Source organism: Heloderma suspectum, chromosome 10 (genome assembly GCF_057233095.1).
Source record: "Heloderma suspectum isolate Gila_16-S chromosome 10, 16-S_ref, whole genome shotgun sequence".
Lineage (NCBI taxonomy): Eukaryota > Metazoa > Chordata > Lepidosauria > Squamata > Helodermatidae > Heloderma > Heloderma suspectum.
The window spans coordinates 21,353,155-21,378,540 of NC_139467.1; the positions used below are offsets into that span (position 1 = coordinate 21,353,155).

Here is a 25,386-nt window from a genome sequence, read left to right on the forward strand (position 1 = left end):
TATTTTTTTTGCATCTGACACAGGAAGTCAAAATGACACTTCCCTGCCAGGAACTGAAATGCCCCTCCCTTTTTACAATGACATTCTCCAGTTGAATACTGGAGGCAGGAAGATGATGCCACCCCATGGAATATGCTGACTGAAGTGACTCAATTGCATTGCTTCATGGTTAAGTCTAGCCCTGGAATGAGATGTCTTAAGCAGGTGAACCAACACACCTGCTGCGTAGGAAGGCAAAAGAAATTTATGTCACCTAGTGGAAAATGGCTCTCCAGGATGGCCACTTACACGTCACCAACAAAGAGGACAAATGAGGGCACAGATGTGCATGAAATGAGCCTGTGCTAATTTTTATGCATAGCTACAGATTTAGAAATAATTACTGTCATTTAAATAGAAATGCAATACATCTCACCATAGTAGGGAAGACCAGGTGACCAGGTGATCTGTGTGCCTATGTCTTCTGTCCTGGTATTGTTGATGGGCAACTTCAAGGCTGATGCTCCTCTTCCTGTCAGGACCAGCCCACCCATGAAGGAGGGTGAGGCACCCCCATCAGGTGGTGGAACAGAAGGAGTGGCAAATTGCACCATTCCCCTCCCCAACACCACCTCCAGTGGGTGCTCTGGAGAGGCCCGCCAACCACTTTCCCACCATGGCATTTGCTGCAGTGAAAGAGCAGCCAACAGGGCTCTCTGGAGCAGCCGCCCGCCCTCTCCTTGCCTCATCATGCACAAATGGAAGAAGTGGCCATGGAGTTCTTGCAAGAATACCACAAGGTCTCACAAGACTTGTGGCCACTTCTTCTGGCCCTGTGGCTCTCCATAAAGCCAACATGCTTGTGGCAAAGGTAATGGGGGCATGGGACAGGGGTGGGGGACGCAGCAAGGGGTGGAAGTGTGGCAGCACAATGCAGCAGCAGCAGCATGTTTTCTCTCTCACCTCAGGCCTTGCACCGGGCCTGCTTCTTATGGTGTTTTATCTTTAAACTGAACATAAGAACATAAGAAGAGCTATGCTGGATCAGATCAAGGTTCCATCTTAACCAGCATTCTGTTTACACAGTGGAAAACCAGACCAGGATCCCACAAGCAGGACACAAGAGTAACAGAACCCTCCTGCCCATGTTCCCCAGCATATTGCCTCTAACTGGACTTGGAATGGACAGTCCTTCAAACAGAGGACTCCCCTCCACACAGTAGGATACAAAGCCATCCTACCATCTTATGGTTCTTTACCTTTAACCAGGGTTTGGACTGGACAGCCCTTTAAACAGAGGACCCTTTCAAAGACCGGACAGTCCACTGACAGGGCATCAAACAGAGGACTGTTCTGTGAAGAGTGGAGCACATGGCCACCTTATGCTTTCCCGCGCCCAGTCCAGATATGGTGATTGATTAGATCTTGAGCATGAAGATGATCATCATCTAAACCTCTTGAGAACTTCCACCTCTTCCCTGTTTGAGTGGAGGTCATAGCTCAGTGCCTAAGCATGTCCTTTGTGTGCAGGAAGTCCCAAGTTCAATCCCTAGTATTTCTAGTTAATGGAATCTTAGGGTTGTAGCAGGTCTTGGAAAGACCTCTTGGCAGAAACCTCACTTCCAGTCAACATCAACAATGCTGGTCTGGTGTAGAAGGACCAGCGATCTGACTCAAGGCTGCTTCATAGGCTCAGTTTGAGGCTTTTGAGCATATACTCAGACTCACCCGCCAAAGCAGTGTGCGGCAGTGACCACCCAGGATGGATCAATCAAAACTCCCCCGCAAATGTAGTTGCCCATCAGATAGGCTTGCCAGTACTGAGAGTGGGGGAGGCAGGGATAACCTCCGATGATCCTTCCCTCATCATCTTGGGTGCGCACTGCAAAAGATGTCGGCCAGCATATTATCAAAGAAGGTTTTCTGAAATCCTCAAGCCTGAGAAGTAGACAATGGGCTTCTTCACACGGAGCTTTTATCCTGCTACCGAGATTGGTTACTCACAGAAGTTTGCGGGTCCTTTAGATGATGTCGTCAACCTTCAGAGCATCTCCCGTGCGAAATGACCTTTAGCCCATTTTGTAAAAGATCGGAGATAATGAGCTATCAAATTACAGCACTTGAGTTCCACTTGGGTTCCCTCCGTGAAAAGAGGAAAACCCACAATAAGAGGAGCTAGTCTACAGCACCATCTAGCAGCTGTATAATGAAACATATGGAAGACTCAGATAAGGGGGGAAAGGAAGCATGTGTCAAGGGAGTCTGTCGTCATCCTGCATTTAAAACGGAAGCAGAAAGCCCCATTTTAAATGTCGGATTTTAGGCTGGTGTAGAGATGCTCATTATCAGGCTTCCCTCCCATCCTGCCTTTTACCCATCTTCTGTGCCCTGTCTCCATGTGTCCAGTAGCTGTTGAGCATTTGGCAGATGCTGGTTCCAGGATGCTCTTGCTGTATAAGGGAAACAGGTAAAGAAGGAGACAAAAGAAGGGGCCACTCTTTAGATCTTACGCCTGGGAAAAGGAACTTCTCATCTAGCGAGCGCACAGGGGGAGCAAACAGGAGTTGGCCAGGGGAGTTCGGCAGGGGAGGTCAAGGGGGAGGCCCCTAACATTTTTTTTCATTTTTTTTAACTAACTTTTTTCCATTTATTTGTCTTGTAACACACACTTTCACACCAGTGGGACTCTGCTTTTAACCTCTACTGAGTAGAGGAGCAGGCACAGGCTAGTCTAGAACAATCACAGAGCTAGACACAAAAAGGGAAAAGAGGCTATGGAAGGACAAGCCTCTCCAATGGTGGTGACCTGCAAGGTGTGTGCAATGTTTGTTTTCTTGCCTGAGAACAACATGGCCTACACCTGCAACAAGTGCAAGTTGATCACGCTGCTGGAAGAAAAAGTAAGTGGACTGGAGCGGCGACTGTCGACCCTCCTGGGAATAAGAGAACACGAAGAGTTCTTGGACAGAATGGGGGAACTACAGCAGCAAAGGGAAGACCAGAAGCTTGAAGAGCAACAGCAAGATGAGGCAGTGGGAAATGCTGAGGTGAAGAAAAATGGAGTAGAGGATACTCCTTGGAAAAGGCTGACAGTTAGGAGAAGAAGAACTAGACGCCACTCTGCACCAGTGGAAGCAGTGGAGCTGTGGAACCGATTCCAGGTACTTGCAGATGAGACTGGAGGACAGCCTGCAGAGGAAGAATCACAGGGGAACCTGCATGAGAGTGAGCAAGAGGCTGAAGGTCAGTCAAACAGAGGCGATGAAAGCCAGGCCTACAAGAAGAAGAAGAGAAGAGTGGTAGTAGTGGGAGACTCCTTGCTGCGTGGGATTGAGACCCAAGTATGTCGCGAAGACCCGTGGACTCGCCAGGTATGTTGTCTCCCGGGAGGACAGATTAGAGACGTGACTGAAAGGTTGCCTGCACTCATAAAGCCCACTGACAGGTATCCCTTTCTTCTCATCCATGTGGGAACAAATGATACCGCCAAGCGGAGCTACGAAGAGATCATGTCAGACTTTGAAGCTTTGGGAAGGAAACTCAAGAACTTTGGGGCCCAGATAGTTTTCTCATCCATCCTTCCAGTAGTTAGAAGAGGGATAGAAAGGGAATGAAAAATACTCCAGGTGAATGACTGGCTACGAAGGTGGTGCCGACGAGAGAGATTTGGATTCTGGGACCACGGGCTATACTTCCTGGAAGATGGGCTGTTGGCTAGGGACGGGTTGCACCTCACAAAGGCTGGGAAGAATGTGTTTGGCCACAGCATGAAGAACTTCATCAGGAGGGCTTTAAACTGAATGCTATGGGGAAGGGAGATGTAACGTTGGGGGTAACAATGGATGTAGGCGCATGCACTGCAACGGAGAGAACAGCTCTGATAGCGCCCAGTAATAGTCTTCAGACACATGTAGGAAGAAAGCCAGACTATGAAGCACATGGTCTTCGATGTCTATATACTAATGCCCAAAGTATGGGAAACAAACAGAACGAACTTGAACTCTTAATACAAGAGGGAAATTATGACCTGATAGGTATAACTGAGACTTGGTGGGATGACTCTCATGACTGGAATACAGCAATTGAAGGATATAACTTGTTCGAAAAGAACAGGAGGAACAGAAAGGAAGGTGGGGTTGCACTGTATGTGAAAAATACGTATCTCTGCACAGAAATACAGGAGGAGGAGCTTGGTAGCCTCATCGAGAGCATCTGGATCAAAATAAATGGAGCAAAGAATAAAAGGAACCTGGTGGTCGGAGTCTACTACCGGCCACCCAATCAAGGAGAAGAAAAGGATGAAACTTTTGAAGAGCAAATAGCCAATGTTTCAAGGAAGCATGATGTAGTAGTAATGGGGGACTTCAATTTCCCCGATATTTGTTGGGAGACAAATTCTGCAAAACATGGCCCCTCCAGGAAATTCCTGTCTTGTGTGGTGGATAACTTCCTCCTACAGAAAGTAGAGGAAGGAACTAGAGGATCGGCTATCCTTGACTTGATCCTAACCAACAGAGATGACTTAGTGGATAAAGTAGCAGTTACAGGAACTCTGGGGGAAAGCGACCATGTTGTACTTGAGTTCTTGGTTCTAAGGGAAGCAAAAGCTGAGTGTAGTCAAACGCGTACCCTGGATTTTAGGAAAGCTGATTTTAATAAACTCAGAACAATGATCAGTAAGGTCCCATGGCAAGCGACACTAACGAGAAAAGGAGTCCAAGATGGGTGGGAGCTTTTAAAAAAGGAAATTCTCAAGGCACAATCACAAACAATTCCAACAAGAAGAAAAGGTGGAAGACAACAGAAGAAGCCAATGTGGCTTCACAAAAAGCTTAGGGATGACCTGAAAACAAAAAAGGACACATATAGGAAGTGGAAAGAATGCCAAGCAACAAAGGAAGAGTACAGGCAGGGGGCACAGAATTGCAGGGATGGCGTCAGGAAGGCTAAAGCTGAGAATGAGCTGAGGTTAGCAAGGGATGCTAAAAACAACAAAAAGGCTTTCTTCAGCTACGTGCACAGTAAAAGGCAGAGGAAAGAAATGGTGGTTCAGCTATTAAATAAGGATGGCAAAACGAAAACAGATGACAAAGAAAAGGCAGAGGTGCTCAATTCCTACTTTGGCTCAGTCTTCTCCCAAAAGAGGGTCTATGATCCCCCTGGCAAAGGCGAAGTACAGGCTGAAGGGGCAGGATTGCAGCTTGAGATGGAGAGGCATATGGTCAAGGAAGTTCAAATCTCCAGGGCCAGATGAACTGCATCCTAGAGTAATAAAGGAACTGGCAGAAGAACTCTCAGAACCGCTGTCTATTCTCTTTGAGAAATCATGGAGGACAGGGGAAGTGCCAGATGACTGGAGGAGGGCTAATGTTGTCCCTAACTTCAAAAAGGGTAAAAACGAGGAACCTGGAACTACAGACCAGTCAGTCTGACATCAATCCCTGGGAAAATTCTGGAGCAGATGATAAAGGAATCTATCTGGAAGCACCTTGACAACAATGCCGTGACTGCTCGAAGCCAACATGGATTTGTCAAAAACAAGTCCTGCCAGACAAATCTGATCTCATTTTTTGATCAAGTAACCTCCCTTGTAGACCGTGGGAATGCTGTAGACATCATATACCTCGACTTCAGCAAAGCTTTCGACAAAGTGCCCCATGATATCCTGATGAGCAAACTAGCTCAAAGTGGGCTAGATGAAACAACGATTTGGTGGATCCACAGTTGGCTACAGAATCGGACTCAAAGAGTGCTTATCAATGGGACCTTCTCAAACTGGGGAGAGGTAACGAGTGGGGTACCGCAGGGCTCAGTCCTGGGCCCAGCGCTCTTCAACATTTTTATTAATGACTTGGAGGAGGAGGTGCAGGGAATGCTGATCAAATTTGCAGATGACACAAAATTGGGCGGGATAGCTAATACTTTGGAAGACAGAAACAAAATTCAAAGTGATCTGGATAGACTGGAGCGCTGGGCAGAAAACAACAGAATGACATTGAATAGGGATAAATGCCAAGTTCTGCACCTAGGAAAAAGAAACCAAATGCACAGTTACAAGATGGGGGATACGTGGCTCAACCACACTACAAGCGAGAAGGATCTTGGAATTGTTGTCGATCACAAGCTGAATATGAGCCAACAATGTGATGTGGCTGCAAAAAAGGCCAATGCTCTTTTGGGCTGCATTAGTAGAAGCATAGCTTCCAAATCCCGGGAAGTACTAGTTCCCCTCTACTCAGCACTGGTTAGGCCTCATCTGGAGTACTGTGTGCAGTTCTGGGCACCACACTTTAAGAAGGATGCAGACAAACTGGAGAGGGTTCAGAGGAGGGCAACAAAGATGATCAGGGGACTGGAAACAAAGCCCTATGAAGAGAGACTGGGCATGTTTAGCCTTGAGAAGAGAAGACTGAGGGGAGATATGATAGCACTCTTCAAGTACTTGAAGGGTTGTCACAGAGAAGAAGGCCAGGATCTCTTCTTGATCATCCCAGAGTGCAGGACACGGAATAATGGGCTCAAGTTACAGGAAGCCAGATTCTGGCTGAACATCAGGAAAAACTTCCTGACTGTTAGAGCAACACGACAATGGAACCAATTACCCGGGGAGGTGGTGGGCTCTCCCACACTGGAGGCCTTCAAGACAAGGCTGGACAGCCATTTGTCAGGGATGCTCTGAGTTGGATTCCTGCACTGAGCAGGGGGTTGGACTCGATGGCCTTGTAGGACCCTTCCAACCCTACTATTCTATGATTCTATGATTCTACTCCAGTCCATCATTACCTGCTGGAATTCCTTATCTGGTATTTTGAAAGCCAAAAAAAAGATCATGGGATGCTCACTTTAAATTGACACAGAAATTGTGTGATGACTCTCAAGGGAGATGACATTTCCTCTTGGCTTCTTCACCAGTGATTAAAGGTACTTTCTCAGTAGGCATTGATACCTAAAAGACCATTGCTTAAAAGAACACATGAATGGTTTTGGATGGCTGGTGGCTACTAGCTACTGCTCGGGTAGGGGATTGAAAAGGAACAGTGTAGATTTGTAATGTAGCCAGGGGAAGAGAGAGAAGTTTGAATTTTGCAGGTGGCAAATTTGAGCGCATGGGTGGCTCCTAACGTGTGCTGTTTGCTTTTGAGAGGATTAATGCTGTGTTAGCAGTTGACGATGATGATGAGTTTGATTTGTACTCTGCCTTTCTACTAAGAAAAATGGCACTCAAGGCAGCTTACAACCATAAATAAAACTTGATTAAAACAATAATCAAACAATTATTATTATTATTATTTATTATTATTATATTTATATCCCGCCTTTTTCCCAATACTGGGACTCAAGGCGGCCTTACAACGTTAAAACTGCTACAATTAAAACCTATAAATAGAAATATAAATAGAACTGTGTAAGAGTTAAAAATATAATTAAATCATCAATATTAAAATTGTAAAGATATTAAAACATTAAAAGACAACCAGAACAACAAAAATGGTATCCATACATCACATTTTCCCAGGTCCAGACTAGTTATCCCCAAAGGCCTGCTGGAACAAAAAAGTTTTTGCATGCCTGAGAAAACATATCAAGGAGGGTGCCACTCTCGCCTCCCTGGGAAGGGAGTTCCAGATCCTTGGGGCAGCCACCGAGAAGGCCCTCTCCCGCGTTCCCACCAGGTGTGCCTGTGATGATGGCGGGATGGCGAGAAGAGCTTCCCCTGAAGATCTCAGGGCAGGAGTAGGCTCATAAGGGAGAATACGGTCTTTCAGATAAGACCCAAGCCGTAAACAATGCATTAAAATACAATTAAAACACAGCAACAACAGAATAAAAACAGCACGCAACCTGGTGATTATCTGGGAACTGCCCTGCTCCCCCACACTCAGTGTGTATGATGGTAAATGAACAGGTATTGCAAAAACTCTTACAAGTTTCTAGTCCTCACAAGGGACCTGACCATGCAAATTCTGCCCCCTGGAACGCCCTCCCGCTTGAGGAAATGTGAGGCACTGCGAGTCCACGCTTGGGTCTTTTTGAAAACAAAAAGAGAAAAGGGCTCAGTTGAAATTGACATAGTCATATGATGCACATATAGCGCTTTCCTTTACACTTACCAGCAGACATTAGGAGCAATGCAAGGACGAACTGCTTTATGCGTGTCATGGCGGCAGGCAGAGCGCAGTATGTGGCTGGGGATTCCTCTAGGAATGTTCCTGCTGAAGGAGGAGGTGAAACATTTGTTACCAAAAATGATGCTTTTTGGACTCAGAGACTCTGCGCACCTTGGACTCGGATGCATTTGGCCTTCTACGGCAGCTGCAGCGTATGACCCAAGAGTTCCAGGATCCACCGCTAATTAATATCGCTAAAAGTACTGGGGTGTGCAGGTTTGTATTTGAGGCCACGCATTCAGCTGGAACGTGGCACAGCCGGGGACCATGACAAGGCCGGCCGGCCCCTTGAAAACCAACTCTAAAGCAGGAGTTTGCAAGGCAGCAGTTCCTAAGAGGTGAAGGGCCACAGCACAGTGGAAGAACAGGGGCTTTGCATGCAGAAGGTTCCTGGTTCATTCCCTGGCTGGCATCCCCAGGGTATGGGAGAGATCTACCTGAGAGATTGATCTCAGTAGAACCATTGCCACTCGGAGGAGATCATTCTGGGCCTGGTAGATCAAGGCAAGGACAGCTGTAGCTTTGAGGGTGCCCAGGGCAAAGTGTCCCCTGAAGGTGTCAGGTGGCTTGCAGCACTGGGTGGCTGAGTTTAACCACCATTTTAGAAAAGTGTGTGAGGGGGAGGAGACCCAAGAGCAGACATCATTGGTGGGTCCTGCTAGGGTGGTAAGGCCCTAGTCACTGGGAAATCAGTCCCTTTTGGGGCTCGCTGGATTTCCAGGGCGTCCCTGACTCAGCTTGTATTTGTGAGCCAAGCCACGGGTTTTTCCAGGAATGTTTTCCATTTTTAAATTTATTTACGTAAAATGAAATTCGCACAAATTGCAGCTGTAATTGCACAGATTTCAGCTGCAATTCGTGTAATGTGCACAAATTTCAGCTGCAATTTGCACAAATTACCACTGCAATTTGCACAAATTATGCAAAACGTGTCCGAAATTTGTGACAATTTCAATTTACATATATTTTTTTAAAAACGTAAAATCCGCAAACTGGCCCGTCTCGATGCAGACCGAGTCGGGCCACCTCACAGGAAATGAGCCGAAGTCTGGGGGGGGGGGGCTGCGCTGATGAAAGCTCGGCAAACTCCACACCCTGGACGGATTCCGACAACATCCCGGGGCCTTAGCAGCTGCCCGCAGATGTCAACTGCTTAAGCTGGGCCTGGACCAAAGGTTTGACTCAGTGGAAGGCAGCTTTGTATGCTTATAAGAAGCAACAGGGCCAGTGGAAGCACACATGACATCACACCTCTCTGCCTGAATGAGGAGTGACAGATCTGGCTGTTTTGATGCAGAATTCACCCGAGTAGCAACTGAGTCAGTGGGCTACTGCTGCACCACACTATGGGAGGACTCAGCATTAGCTCTTTCCTTGCAAACCCTTTGGTCAGTGGCAGATAGGAAATTCTCCCTGCGGTGTGGTTCTGGCAACATCTAGAGCAGGATTGGGCAACCTGCAGCCCCAATGGCCCTTGCTCTTTGGGTTTGAATCAGAACCAGTCAGAAGTCTAAAGGAGCTATCCAAAGTGCCCCACTGACATTGGAGCCACCAGCCTCCACTGGGCCTTTAGCCTAATTTCACGCAGTCCTCAGCTTAATTTCAGAAGCCCTCCTGCAAGTGATCAGTTCAGACCTCTGGCAAGAGGAATTTGTCCCTCCTCTGGCAACCCACTGAGTGGGGAAGTGGTTGCAGGAAATCTCAGCCTGAAATACCCCTGAGGCTGCTAGGCCCCGTTGCAGCTACAGCCCTGTCAAATGAAGTCCCTCAGGAATTGTACATCCCTACCTTGATAGTCCTTGGGTATAGTCTTCATTGGTTGTACAAGAATTTTGCTTCAGTTAACAAATCTTTCGAATGTGACCTGCTTGCAATTGTGTTTGGGAGCTTATTTTTTTTTCTTTAAAAAGTTCACAAATTCCTGAATGTGCAATTGCATTAAAAATGCATATTTTGAAAAGATATGCACTTTAAACAAACAAAAAACAGCAACACATTTTCACGCTTTAGTCAATGGTGGAAATTGCGTACTTTTGAAAAATGTGAACAAAAATGCACACTTTTCCCATTTGAAATGTGCAGTTTTCCTGTTCGAAAAGAGAAACAGGTTGCAAAGGAGAACAGGATTGAAATGACCTGTGCTATGAAGTGGAGTTCAGAGAATCGTGGCTTCCCTGGTTCTCCCATCCCTTAAGCATAGCCAGGCTGCACAAAGTCATAAGAAAGTGGCTCCGAGCATGTGCAGAGTCCCATACCACTAAACAACCACAACCTGTCCTCCCTCCCACACACATCTGGAGTGAGGGGGAAAATGTTCCAAGTCACAGGATGTGATGTCCCCCACACTTCATATCCATGTCCCCAGCACATTACCAAGGATCAGCTCCAGGTCTGAGCAATGTGTCCTCTGGTGGTGGTTGTGAGCCCTGATGGTGGCTGTGCTCTTACACAGTGCTGGCATCTGGGGGAAGCCAGCCTCTTCATTTCCCACAATGCCCCAGAGGGACGCTAGATCAGGGGCCCTGTGGAAAATTTAAGAAGTGGCTAATTCCACTGCCTGGCCCGGAAAAAAAGTGCGGGACCCAAGGCAGACATCAGCAGTGGGCCCTCCTAAGATGCTGGGGCCCTTGCAGCTGCCCAAGTATGCCTGATATGGACACCAGCTCTGACTTCACATTTTACAAATTAGCCCCTCTGGAACACCCACCCTGCTCTTACCAGACAGGCACAGACCTCTCTTGGTGCAGCTTTCCAGCAGTTTCTTGCCTTGCAAGTAGCCCAGCTCTCTGATCCCAGTTGACTCACGGCTGGCCTTTCCCCATGCCACATGCTTTTAACCTAACCTGCGCCCAACGGTGGCTGCCCTCGGGTGGCATGCAGCATTTACTGGCTGGGGGGACGCCTCCTGATCTGTCATTATCACTCGCCACCCATCTCTCAGGTCCACACCCTCCCATCCTAGATGGGTTTGGTTCAGGATGTCCAGACAATAAAGGAATGGGCTGATGAAAGAGTATTCTTGACACATGGGGAACCTCTGTCTGTCTGTCTGTCTGTCTATCTATGTGAAAGATTGATATTCCACCCTTCCAATGCACTTGCATAGCTTGGAGGTGCCTACGATAATAAAAATACATCGCAATTAAAATGCTAGCCTCGCTAAGCGCATTGCTGTATAATTAACACTTATTTTTCTGTGTATCATCCATGGAGAATTGTCCTTGTTTGCTTTAATTTAAGAGTGAAATGGCCCTGCCATTATATATATAGAGAGGGAACCTATGGAATGACAACATTCTTGAGGCATCAGTTGACATGTTGCGACTCTTTGGACGCGGTCGTTAACAGTGTTTTAATAAGGACACCAATGGTTGGAGTGGATTATATAGGAGTGCCTATAAATCATTTTAAAGGCATGAAGTAAGCTGGGAGGTGTGTAATGCAGATTGTTCACCCTGTCGACGGAGCACAGCAGAAGCAATGGGTCAAAATTAGACGTGAATTGAATTAAGTGTTATGGCTGCGATCATAGACATGCTTCCCTGGGGGTACGTCCCTTCGAGCTCAAGCGGACTTAACCTCTGAGTAGGTATGCATAGGATTGCACTGAAAGGGAGAACATCTGAACCATGAGGAGAATCCAGGAGGCAAGCCATCAGATGATAGGGCTCCTGGAGAAAAGGAACCCCGCCCCCATAACACTCTGCCATCACTAGCTGCACCTGCTACAATTCACTCTTGTGTGTGTGTGTGGGGGGGGACAACTTCACATGCCCTGTGAAGGGCCCATGTGTACATAGGGCTTCTCCACTAGACGATGTCTTGTCCTGTCACAGCTCAAGGCTCACAGGGAAAGCAGCAGAGGGTCCTATTACTAGGGCAGAGTCAAATCCAGTAAGGCTAGGTCATATCAGGAAGGTCAGAGTCATGTCTGACAAGGCAAAGTTACAGCAGCTACGGCAAAGTCACGTCCAGTTAGCCAGGGTTGTGTTCAGGCAAGGCAGAGCCTGTCAGAACCCTGGACAGAGTCCTGTGGAAGGATTTGGCTGGCCCATTTGTGAGCTGGAAAGGACATCCTCATATGACCTCATGTTGAGAGGACACCTGAGGGGGTTTGAGGGAAATCCCCCTTTGTCTTCTACTGTTCTGTGTGAAAGGAACAGCTTTGAACCTCTAGAGTTTTAGGAAGGGGCCAGTTTGGTTCACAGGCAGAAGACAGACAGCAGAAGCAAAGTGATACAAAAATGTATCAAAAAGAAAGTAAACAAGTGATAGGAAGGGATGAAAACGGCCTGACCAAAACCAAAGTGAACTCAGACGAACCATCCAAGGGGGTGGAGTTGGTTTTATAGTGTTGTTGCTCTGCTCTGAACTGACATACATTTTCTTCTGTTGTGGGCCAATCTCTGGAAAAACCAGTTCTGCAAGTTTTCAGCATGATTCATTCCGAACTGTAGAATAGATGCTGACCGTGGTGGGCATCTATTGGCTAGCACCCGTACCCTCACCGATAATACACAAATAATCCCAATTCTTGGGGTTGTTTTGCATCTTAAAAAAAAAACACAAAAACCAGTTTTAAAACTTCACAGGTAGTTGTACAATCCTTCCCCCAGAGCTTTATGAGAAGAAAGTGGAAGAGAAGAGAAAGCCTAGGAGGAGAACGGAAACCCAACCACAGACCCTGAGAGATGGCCCCTAATAGCCAAGTTTGTGTAGGTACAAGATGCACCTCTCAAGTGGGTATCCCAGAACAACACATTCTGGTTCACAGCCCCTGATGGCTTACACACAGCTCGGTCTTAGATCTTGTCCACGTTTACTCAGAGGTAAGTCTCACTGAGTTCAATTATACTTACACGAAACTAAGTGTGCGTAGGGTTTCAGCCTTGAAAAACACAAAGGAGTGGTCCTCCTTAAGCTGCCCCTCTTGTGCTTAACTGAAGAGTGCACAGACAAGCCTAGATTTTCACCATCCCATATCGCCAGAGCCAGCTCTACCATTAGGTGGAGTGAAACTATTGCCTGAGGCAGCAGATACTGGGGGCCAGCGGTGGCTGCCTCCTGAACTTTCTGGGCCATTCCCTCTGTTGTCCCTGGCTGTTTGCCTCTGTTGGAGGACAGAACTGTGTGCATACCCTAAACTAGCCTGCTGCCCGCCAGTACTTGTGGTGGAAGACACTATCCTATTTTGGGGGTTGGACTCGATGGCCTTGTAGGCCCCTTCCAACCCTACTATTCTATGATTCTATTGGCAATGTTGAAGAAAAATTCAACTGCCAGTGTACATGGATTGGGGAGGGGGCATCTTGTCCTTTGCCTCAGGCTGCAAAATGTCTTGGGCCAGCCCTGCAAACTGCTGTCTCACAGTTGTAACTGTCATTCCTCGCCCCACCCTGTCCCAGTACTCGACTAGGAGAAATATAATATATACAACAGCCATGAAAATTACAACATCCATGAAAGGGGTGTGTAGGGAGAGGGCACTTTGTATGGGGGCACAGTCAGTCATGATCAGAACAGCCCGGCCTTCCCCAGTACATACCTGTGAGGTCGTTGAGATCATCAGAGGAGGTCTTGCTGGTTGTACCATGGTCTGCAGATTGCCATCTTGCAGCAATACAGAAGGGGGCCTTCTCTGTGTTGGCACCCACCGTTTGGAATGACCTCCCCACTGGTGCTCGGGTGGTGCCAACTGTAGCATGCTTTAAGCACCAGTTAAAGACTCATCTCTTCTCCCACGTCTTCTCTGAGTGAATGTGCTGCCCAGTTTGCTAATTATGGTATTGCACTGGTTTTAATGTTGCTATTAATGTTTTATATAAATGTTTTTAGCAATTATTCTGTATAGGTAATTGTAATTTAATGTACATCATAGGAGGGTTTTTTTAGATTTTAACTGTTCTTTATGTCATTTCCATTACAATACATGTACATTATCTATCTGTACAACTTTGTTCAACAAATGCATAATAAATTGAACAACAATTTTCAAGTTATCTGTGCTATTGATAATGAAAAGATGTGTGTTCTTTATTCTTAAGAATAAATACATAACCTAAACTAAACTTTCACTGTGAGTTTTTATGTTTGGAAACACTCATTACAATCTGTTAATACATATACCTTTTTATTTGTTATTCTAATCACGTATAGTACCTTCTTGTGTTCTATGATAACCACAGAGTTTTGTAGTAAGAGGAAACACTCCATCGTTTCTCTTAATTTGTATAAACAGTAAAATTGTACCATTATTCCACAAAACTGTCCTTTTTTCTTTGTCTTTTTGCTAATTTAATATTATTTTCAAATTTTCTAATAAAGCACTCTGCCATACTCTGTTGTACCATTCTTTAAGTGAGATTGCTTTTAGATATTTCAATTTGCTGGATGTCATAATGTGTTCTAATGTATCTGATTTATAAACCGCTTAGAGATAGTCAGCGGTGTATAAATCTATTAAATAAATAAATAAATTGACAGAGTGTCCTGACCCTTTTCTTCCAGTCCCATCCCTAATGATAAGCCACACGAAAGGAATCAGAATGGGGATAAAGTATTCCACCCCCCACAAAGAACTGTCTTGTTTTGTGAGCAGATCATGTTTCATGAAAGTGGTTCCAACTGGATATAAGGCCAAATAATTTGTTTATATGCCTTTTATATGATCAACGATTCAGTCATTCTTCTCCAGTCCATTAGAGGGCACTAACTGCACACAGTACATGTACCACACTTGGAATATATGGATGAGTGTGAATTTTCTTTCACTTCGGTTTTGATAAGAATTTACCAAAATTCACAAAGTTCTCCATATTCGGGACAAAAAGAACTTGAAATTGTAAAAATTCAAATGTGGGAGAAACCGAAACAGACAGATGTGTTCATCCATACCCAGGGTTTTGAGTTCTTTGCTATTAAAAGTCTGGCTTTGAATCCCTGTGTGTTCAACCATGTTAGTGCTTAATTATAGTTGCCTCCCCCTTCATGGATCACTGCCTTGTTGTGGCGAAGGGGCTTGCATAACTCAGTGAAGCCATAAGCTCTGCCGTGCAGGGCCACCCAAGATGGACAGGTCATGGCGGAGACTTCTGACAAAATGTGGTCCACTGGAGAAGGAAATGGCAACCCACTCCAGTATTCTGGCCAAGAAAACCCCATGGAACGTATCACAAGGCTAAAAGAGATGACGCCAGAAGATGAGCCCCTCAGGTCGGAAGGTGTCCAATATACTACTGGGGAAGAGCAGAGGGAATTTCCAAGTAGCGCCAGAAAGAGTGAAGCGGCTGGGCCAAAGCCGAAAGGACACTCAGCTGTGGATGTGTCTGGTGGTGAAAAGGAAGTCCAATGCTGTAAAGAACAATATGGTTTAGGAACCTGGAATGTCAGATCAATGAATCAAGGTAAGCTGGAGGTGGTCAAACATGAGATGACAAGATTGAACATCGACATCTTGGGAATCAGCGAACTAAAATGGACAGGCATGGGCGAATTTAATTCAGGTGACCATTATATCTATTACTGTGGGCAAGAATCCCTTAGAAGAAATGGAGTAGCACTCATAGTCAACAAAAGGGTGGGAAAAGCAGTACTGGGGTACAATCTCAAAAATGACAGAATGATCTCAGTACGAATCCAAGGCAAACCATTCAACATCACAGTAATTCAAGTCTATGCCCCAACCACTGAGGCCGAAGAAGCTGAGGTTGATCGGTTCTATGAAGACCTACAACACCTTCTAGAACTAACACCAAAAAAAGATGTCCTCTTCATCATAGGGGATTGGAATGCTGAAGTAGGAAGTCAAGAAATCACCAGGATAACAGGCAAACATGGCCTTGGTGTACAAAATGAAGCAGGACAAAGGCTAATAGAGTTTTGCCAAAGGAACACGCTGATCATAGCAAACACTCTTTTCCAACAGCATAAGAGTTGACTCTATATATGGACATCACCAGATGATCAATATCAAAATCAGATTGATTATGTACTTTGCAGCCAAAGATGGAGAAGCTCTATACGGTCAGTAAAAACAAGACCTGGAGCTGACTGTGGCTCAGATCATGAGCTGCTTCTTGCAAAATTTCAGCTGAAATTGACGAACGTAGGGAAAACCACTAAATCATTCAGGTATGACCTCAATCATATCCCTTATGAATATACAGTGGAGGTGAGGAATAGATTTCAGGGATTAAACCTGATAGACAGAGTGCCTGAGGAACTATGGACGGAGGTCCGTAACGTTGTTCAGGAGGCAGCGACTCAATCAATCCCAAAGAAAAAGAAATGCAAGAAAGCAAAGTGGCTTTCTGATGAGGCTTTACAAGTAGCTGAGGAAAGAAGGGAAGCGAAAAGCAAGGGAGAAAGGGGAAGATATATCCAATTGAATGCAGAGTTCCAGAGAATAGCAAGGAGAGACAAGAAGGCCTTCTTAAATGAACAATGCAAAGAAATGGAGGAAAACAACAGAATGGGAAAGACTAGAGATCTCTTCAAGAAAATCGGAGATCTCAAGGGAATGTTTTATGCAAAGATGGGCATGATAAAGGACAAAGAAGGCAGGGACCTAACAGAAGCAGATGAGATTAAGAAGAGGTGGAAAGAATACACAGAAGAACTATACAGGAAAGATCTTAATGTCCCTGATAGCCATGACAGTGTGGTCACTGAATTTGAGCCGGACATCCTAGAGAGTGAAGTCAAGTGGGCCTTCGGAAGCATTAGTAACAACAAAGCTAACGGAGATGATAGTCTTCCAGCTGAGCTATTTAAGATCCTAAAAGATGATGCTGTTAAAGTGCTGCACTCAATATGCCAACAAATTTGGAAGACTCAACAATGGCCGCAAGACTGGAAAAGGTCAGTTTACATACCAATTCCAGAGAAGGTCAATGCCAAAGAGTGTTCAAACTACCATACAATTGCGCTCATTTCACATGCCAGCAAGGTTATGCTCAAAATCCTACAAGCTAGGCTTCAGCAGTATGTGAACTGAGAACTACCGGAAGTACAAGCTGGGTTTCAAAGAGGCAGAGGAACTAGAGATCAAATCGCCAACATTCGCTGCATCATGGAGAAAGCAAGAGAATTCCAGAAAAACGTCTATTTCTGCTTCATTGACTACGCTAAAGCCTTTGATTGTGTGGATCACAACAAACTGTGGCAAATTCTGAAAGAGATGGGAGTACCAGACCACCTTACCTGTCTCCTGAGAAACCTGTACGAGGGTCAAGAAGCAACAGTAAGAACCGGACATGGAACAACCGAGTGGTTCAAAATTGGGAAAGGAGTACGACAAGGCTGTATATTGTCACCCTGCTTATTTAACTTATATGCAGAGTACATCATGAGAAATGCCGTGTTGGATGAATCACAGGTCGGAATTAAGACTGCCAGGAGAATTATCAACAACCTCAGATATGGAGACAATACCACCCTAATGGCAGAAAGCGAAGAGGATCTAAAGAGCCTCTTGTTGAGAGTGAAAGAGGAGAGTGCAAAAGCTGGTTTGAAACTCAACATTAAAAAAATGAAGATCATGGCATCTGGCCCCATCACTTCCTGGCATATAGAAGGGGAAGAAATGGAAGCAGTGACAGATTTTATTTTCTCGGGCTCCAAGATCACTGCAGACGGTGACTGTAGCCATGACATTAAAAGACGCTTGCTCCTTGGGAGGAAAGCTATGGCAAACCTAGACAGCATAGTAAGAAGCAGAGACATCACCTTGCCAACAAAGGTTCGTATCATCAAAGTGATGGTTTTCCCAGTAGCAGCGTATGGCTGTGAGAGCTGGACTATAAGGAAGGCTGAGCACTGAAGAATCAATGCTTTCGAACTGTGGTGCTGGAGAAGACTCTTACGAGTTCCCTGGACTGCAAGGAGGTCAAATCAATCCATCCTAAAGGAAATCAACCCTGAGTGCTCATTGGAAGGACAGATACTGAAGCTGAAGCTCAAATATTTTGGCCACCTAATGCAAAGAGAAAACTCCCTGGAAAAGACCCTGATGCTGGGAAAGATTGAAGGCAAAAGGAGAAGGGGACGGCAGAGGATGAGATGGCTAGATAGCATCACCAATGCAATGAATATGGACTTGAGCACACTCCGGGAGAGAGCGCAGGACAGGAAGGCCTGGCGTGCTATGGTCCATGGGGTCATGAAGAGTCGGACATGACTGAGCGACTGAACACACAGTTGCCTCTTCTTTTCTGACAGGCACCTCTTCTTTAACAGCTATATGGCAGGCAGGTACATTATGGTCATCTCCCTACTGGGAATAGCTGTACCTATTGAATTTGGCTGGTACAGTTGAGTGAGAATTTCATTTCAGTTCAGTTTTGATAAAAATTTGCCAAAATTCACAAAATTCTTCATATTCTGCAGAGAAAGAACTTAAGATTTAAAAAAATCCAAATGTGGGAGAAAGTGAAATTGACAGCTTCACCCATCCCTGTTGGAATACTGTATACAGTTCTAGGGCATCTCTACATGAGGCTTTTATTGTGCGCTCGTGATTGGTCACTCACAGAAGTTTGCAGGTTTTTCACACGACACCTTCTACCTCCAGGGCCTTTCTCATGCTTTAGAACTTTTATCCTGTTTGTTGTTTGTTTTTTTTTAAGAATGGGGAAATTCCAGACTTTTTCTAGAAGCATGACAAGGGCTGCATGTAATTGTGCAATTCCGCTATACTGTAGTGCCATCTAGTGGCTGTATAATGAAACATGTAGAACTTGCAGAGAAAAGAAATCCCCGAAAAAAGTATGTGTAAGCATGTGTAAAGGAGCCAATCTTAATCCTGGAAAAAATCTGGAAGCAGAAGCCCCAGTAAAGGTGCGGGATCAAACACTGGTGTAGAGAAGTCCCTAGTCACCATACCTGATATTGTAGAGCTGGAAAAGGTGCAGAAAACGGCAATCAAACCCATCAAGGGGCTGGAGCAACTCCTGTATGGAGAAAGTTTACAACGTTTCGTGCTCTGTCTTTAGTTTAGAAAAAAGCCACATAAGGAGGGAGATGATAGAGGTGTATAACATGATGCATGGTGTTGAAAAAGTCTCTCATGATACTATAACCCAGGATCATCCCATGAAGCTGAATAGTGGGAGATTCAACACAGATAAAAGGAAGGACTTCTTCACACAGTTCATAGTTAAATGATGGAATTTCCTACAACAAGGTCTAGCAATGGCCACCAATTTGGATGGCTTTGAAAGGGGATTAAACAGTTCATGAAGGTTAAACCTATCAAACCTCCAGTATCCATTGATACTGGAGGTAACATATAATGGCTATATGTTACCTCCCGTATCAGAGGCATTATGCCTCTCAATACCCACTGCTGGGAACACAGGCAGAAGGATGCTACTGTGCCAATGTCCTATTTGTAGGCTTGCCCTGGGCATCTGGCTGGCCACTGCGGGAACAGAACGCTGGACTAGATAGGAGTTCGGTCTGATCCAGCAAGGCCCTTCTTATGTTCTCATGTTGCTGTTGCTGATGCTTCAGAAATCACCTTCAAAAAGACTTCTTCGTTGAACTGGTTGGCTGGACAGTGCCAATTGTCTGATTGATGATGCACATGGGTGCGTCCCTTTCCCCATTCACTGCAGCACAAGTTGGCGCCCAGACTTGGAAAAACAACCCACATGGGGGGGAGGGGGGAATTCAGTTGTGCTGACTTGGTAAAAGCTCACCCTTTGGCAAAGGAGTATGAAGCCTTCAGATTTTATCCAGGCCACAGCAAAATGTTTTCCCCTCTTTGCAGAATGATCTGAATAGTGCTTGGTAAGAACAATATCAATATACAGGAGAGAGGCCATAGTGGGGAGACGTTGTAATAAGCAGATGATGCTGTGATATTACCACTAACCCAACTGGGCTTGGAACAACTATTACAGGCCTTCTCAGAGTATTGTAATAAAAACTCATTGATGATAAATTTTGCAAAATCTAAAATTATGGTTTTCTGTAAGTCATGGGAAAAGTTTCACTGGACATTAAAGGGGAATACTTTGGAACAGATTAAAGAATTTAAGTACCTCAGGCTTTCTTTCCGATATAATTTTAAATGGAACTTGCAATGCAAAAATGCACTCAATTCTGCAAATTGCAGTGCATTTGCTGTTGTTCATTTTTATTACCCCCAAGGTGGTCAGAGTATTCCCCAGCCCTCAGAGTTTTCAGAACTAAGTCACTGAATCAGTTATGATACGGTATTCCTGTATGGATCGAGTTGACAAATTCTGCTCTGGAAAAAGTCCAAGCATTTTTCTCGTGTCGTATTGGGGGTACCTAATTGTGTAGGATATGCAACCATGTGTTTGGAAACAGGTGTAGGATTTGTCGAAACTAGAGCGTGGGCCCTGGCACTAAAATTTTGGTTATGTCTGCATTTTTCTTCACCAGCATCTAGTTTTGTATATTCTGTGCTAGCAGACTCACATTCTAGTAAACGGTCCCATATAATTTTACAATAACTCAATTGGTATTTCGTTTGAATCCCTTCTAATGCTTGAGCAACAACAAGCCTCCAAACTTCTGATCCAGAGATTATATGATATTGAAAGGCAGGATTTGTACTCTCTGGCTAACAGAACTTGTTCTCCAATGGCCTGTGGGATTCTGCCCAGTTATGGTATCTCACCTTCTTATTTGACATCCCATAGGAATGTACAAGCTCCTAGAGCATTTATACTCACAAAGTAGGGCTCCAGGGAAGATTTCTGAAAATACCACTTCAAAAGAGATCGTGTCCCTGAGCAGGAGTCCCTGAAACTTTGATACATGTACATTTATACTGTAATTTTTACTCTGATTTGAGACGCCACATAATTTATCCTCTTCTGACCAACTTCCCAGGCCATCCAGATGAAAGACTGGTAATCAACAGTCCCTTGGTAAGATCCCACATGTCACTGAACAGGTGGCTAATTTCTTTCTCATTTCCATGTGAACAAGAGCCAAGTTGTTTGACTGTATTAGTTAAGCTGAAGAAATTGTGGCCTGTGTCTCGATATTTGTATACTTGCTGTATATTTTAACTTGAACGGGTCTAAACTACCATAATAAATAGTAAAAAGAGTGACCATAGCGCAGAGGCGGAGCTGTAACCTCTGAAGCCTGGCCATTACCTCTCTCTGCCTGAGACCCTGGAAACCAAGGATCGTCTCCTCCCATATGTGCCTGCCGGGACCTTAAGATCATCTTCAGAGGCCCTTCTCCATGAGCACCTGCCAAAGGAAGTGAGGCGGGTGGCTACTAGGAGGAGGGCTTTCTCTGCTGTGGCACCCCGGCTGTGGAATGAGCTCCCTAGTGAGGTTCACCTGGCACCAACGTTGTATTCTTTCTGGCGCCAGGTGAAGACCTTTTTATTTTCCCAGGCATTTTAACATATTAGCTCTTTAGACTTTTAGCTTTGCTGTTTTAAATCTGTATTTTAAATCCCTGCATTGCTGCTAGGTTTTGTTCTGGTTTTATTCTGGTTGTATTGTTTACTGTGGTTTTAATGTTTTATATATTTTGTATTGTTTTATTCTGTGCTCTTTGGTTTTAATTTTTGTGAACCACCCAGAGAGCTCCGGCTATTGGGAAGTATAGAAATGAAATGAAATGGAATGAAATAAATAAATAAATAAATAAACCAACTGTCAGTCAAAGCAGGCAGTCCTGGGCGAAATGAACAAATAGTCTGACTTCATCTAAGACAGCTTCCTATGCTCCTATACATGGCTGGCATCAAGGGTAGGCATGGTTGGCCACCTGCTCAGGGCCCACACCCCAGCAGGGGCCCACTGACAATAACTCCCTGGACTTGCTCCTCCTTTTCATCTTGTTCACTTGCCTCTCGCTCTGGCCCAGGCAATGGAGGTGGTGAGAAGGAGGAGCAGGAGATGCCATGGCCTGGTTGCTCCCAGGCTGTCTGCCTGTCAAGCAAGCCAGTGGTAGCAATGGTGAGAAAGAGGCTGAGGAACAAGAGCAGCTGGTGACAATGCCAGTGACAAGGTAGACTCACTGAGGGAGGGGCCCAGTGAGGTGTCTTGCCCAAGGGTCCTCAAACCCCTATAAATAGCATCTCATTGCTCAACCAGCTGAATCTAAAAGAGACTATCAAAAATACTTTCATTTTTATCTGTATTGGATGTAGCCTAAACAACTGGGACCTGTAACAAAACATTACTGCTTATCCTCTCTCTTAAAAGGATGCTCCTGTTCAGAGTTCTAGCCACTCATTCCCTCCAACCACCCTTTATGTTCTTCTTTTGCAACTCACTCTACATTCAATGGCTACTGAGCATGCTGGGCTGGGGTGTGTGTGCTGTCCCTTAGGTTTTTCAATCTCTCTCTCTCTCTCTCTGTCTGAAAACCTTGGGGTTTTCGGAACGGTGCTGATATCCCCTTCTTGTTTCTCAGTGGTCCTGTTTTGCCTAAAATCCCACCTGAGTTTGCAATTAGAAGGAGCAATGTTTTCCTTCTAATTGATGCTATTCCCAATTGTTCTTCTGTGTCTTAATTCTCCATTATTATTTTCTTTGTGTCTGTTATTCCTTTAGAACAGGAGTAGGCAACCTTTCGGGGCCATGGGCACATTTGGCAATTTGAGAAACTGCCCTGGGCACCACCACAAAATGGCTGCCATGGGAGGTGTGGCAAATGATAAGTAACCTGCCCGAAGGATTGAATACAAGGCAAAGGTGGGGTCTGAGCCCCAACACACTAACCAACTCCTTTGAACCCACAGTTTTCAGCACCAAGAGAAATCTATTTCACAGGCAATCCCAGCTGCTGGTAATTCCCACTGTAGACTTGAAATCTTCATTTTAAGTTTATTGTAATCGGGTTTTCTCATGCTATTCAGTAAAGTTTGATTTGTAAATACTTAAGCCTGCTGTGTGTTGATTGCTGAGATACCAGCTGCAACCCTAAGTGGGAGCTGAGGACTATAAGCCTCTATTATATAAGCTTGATTCCATATGATCCATACAGGATCATATACTTTGCTTGTGTGCAAAGTAAGCATCCCCTCTGCTAACTCAGACATTTTTCTTTGGGAAATCTACTCTGCACATTCAGAAAAATTATGTGGTAGAGTTCTTTTAGGATTGCACCAATATAGATGGGGGAGTCATATTGTTAATGCTTCTGCATGGAAAAGGCTCCATGCACATAGAAAAGGAGTGTATCAAGGCTAGAACCTTTCTATTTCAGGTGTTAGTTTTCTACATACAGGCTTTACATATCTATATCGGGGGAGCATTCAGACATCTGAACCCCAGCCTGCAGTCTGAAGTGCCACAATCCAGAAAGGAGTCCACTACATGACTTCACTGAATGTGAAGCTTGGCCTTCAAGGGCCAATTCAGACAAGCAGGAGACTCATATTTACATGTTTTCCTGGGTAAAGAATGTCTTGCTTATAGAAATCTAGCATGTCCTAGCATGTCCTTCCCCTCTAAGGTGCTGCCTGACATGCTTTTTATATGTTTGATTATACACAGGACACAATTCAAACATGTCACACACACACACACACACACACACCCCTCCCCTTTCATTGTCCAGTGGTACAGTCCTAGCAGGGCCATACCACAGGAGTTATTTGCATGTGTGTGTTGGCTCCATGCAGATGGACTGTGGTGCCATTGCAAGCTACACACAGGCGCTGTGTGGCATGAAGCAATCAGATGCACTGAATAAGCCCATCTGAACCCCACCAAAAGCCCAGTGCAAAAACAGAGGGGAAAAAGTAGCATAACTAACAAGTATGGCAGATGGCTTAGTGACCCGCCCCATCTGACAAAGAGGTGAGGATTGTACAGCCACAGCTACTTGGGCAACACAAGAAGTCAGAGAGGGCAGAACCTGCACTCAGTGTGGGGTGCAATGGGTGGCATAGATGGGCAATCAACCTTTTGATTGCTCTGGATGAAACTAGCTTTCAGTTCCCAGAATGAGTCTGCTGCTGGAGGCGATTTTTCTGCTCGTCTCTTAATAATAACATATTTGCTGGTTGCAACCACATCATCTCCTTGGTGTCCAGGAAATAAGTTACAGTCAGGATGGTGCTTGGAGCAAGAGGGAGGCACCTCAGAATAAATGCAGTAAAGGGCGTATTATTGCATATTGTTCTCTCCCCCAGGGCAGGAGGACAGGCAGAGATTGGCTTGTGGTTATCTCCTTCCATTTCCTCCAGTGTAGCAGAGGTGGAAAAAGGGTTTTAGATACTGGCCTGGGCCAGAGAATCAACCACCTCTCATGATGGGCAGGAGCACAGGAAGCTGCCTTATGCTGAATCAGAGCCTTGGTCCATCTAGCCCAGTATTGTCAACACTGACTGGCAGCAGCTCTCCAAGGTTTCAGGCAGGATTCCTTCCTAGTCCTACCTAGAGATGCCAGGGACTGAATCTGGGACCTTCTTCATGCAAAGCATGTGCTCTACCACTGAGTTATGGAGTTCCACTAGTGTGAGGTTTATCTTCTAGGAAACAGGGATTCTAGGATTTCACCCCATCTCTCTCAAACTAGTGTAAAGCCCATGTTGCCATGAGTGCTAGTAGTCTTGCTCCTTTCCTGCTTTTTTGCCCCTCAGTCCCCTCACCAGAGGGGGGCTGATGAATAATGCAAATGTGGCTCATGCATAGTGAATCCCCCCTCTGAAATTTGCATGTGGCATGGCCCCTCCCCCATGCACCCTGATTGGCCACCTCCATCCCCCTCCCCCTCCCTGCTGGCAGCAATCGCCTAACTCCTCAGCTGCGCTTGGGGCCCACCTTCAGGCCATACTGACAGCAGGGCTGTCAGTCATCCTGCTGGTGGAGGGGCTGCCCTGTCTATTTCACACAGAGGAAATTAATTGCTATTGAAACTTGAGCTCTGAACTTGTTTGAACTTTCAAAATTTTCTGCACATCTACACTGCTCAAGCTTCAGTTTAAAACAAAAATGAGGAAAATCAGCCCAGTAGATTTCAAGCAATAAGCCTTACACTACCATTTTCTTAAATAAGATGAGCAAATTTTAAAAGAATGTAGGGATAGGCAGGCTTGTGCCGTCCAGATGTTTTGGACTACAACCCCCATCACCCTAGTCAACATGGCCCATGGTCAAGGATTATGGGATTTGTGGCCCTGAACATTTGGAAGGCACTGGGTTGCCTGCCCCTGATCTAGTGCTAATTTTAGCCCTCTTCATTTCTTCCCTCATGTGTATGATAAATGCACAGAAGATGGCAAGACAGC

The 25,386-nt window shown here is 45.3% G+C and overlaps 1 protein-coding gene across 1 annotated transcript in view; it reads right to left on the bottom strand.

Moving 5' to 3' along the window:
* Positions 1-25,386, bottom strand: part of LOC146337940 (kallikrein-14-like) — a 53,771-nt gene that overhangs the window by 11,597 nt on the left and 16,788 nt on the right. Inside the window, exons 2-5 of the mRNA XM_084816346.1 lie at positions 10,521-10,669; positions 8,585-8,730; positions 2,354-2,429; positions 1,708-1,861 (exon numbers count right to left, since the gene is read on the bottom strand). Coding sequence (XP_084672472.1) covers positions 1,708-1,861; positions 2,354-2,429; positions 8,585-8,730; positions 10,521-10,669 — 525 coding nt within the window. The remainder of the gene's footprint in view (positions 1-1,707; positions 1,862-2,353; positions 2,430-8,584; positions 8,731-10,520; positions 10,670-25,386) is intronic.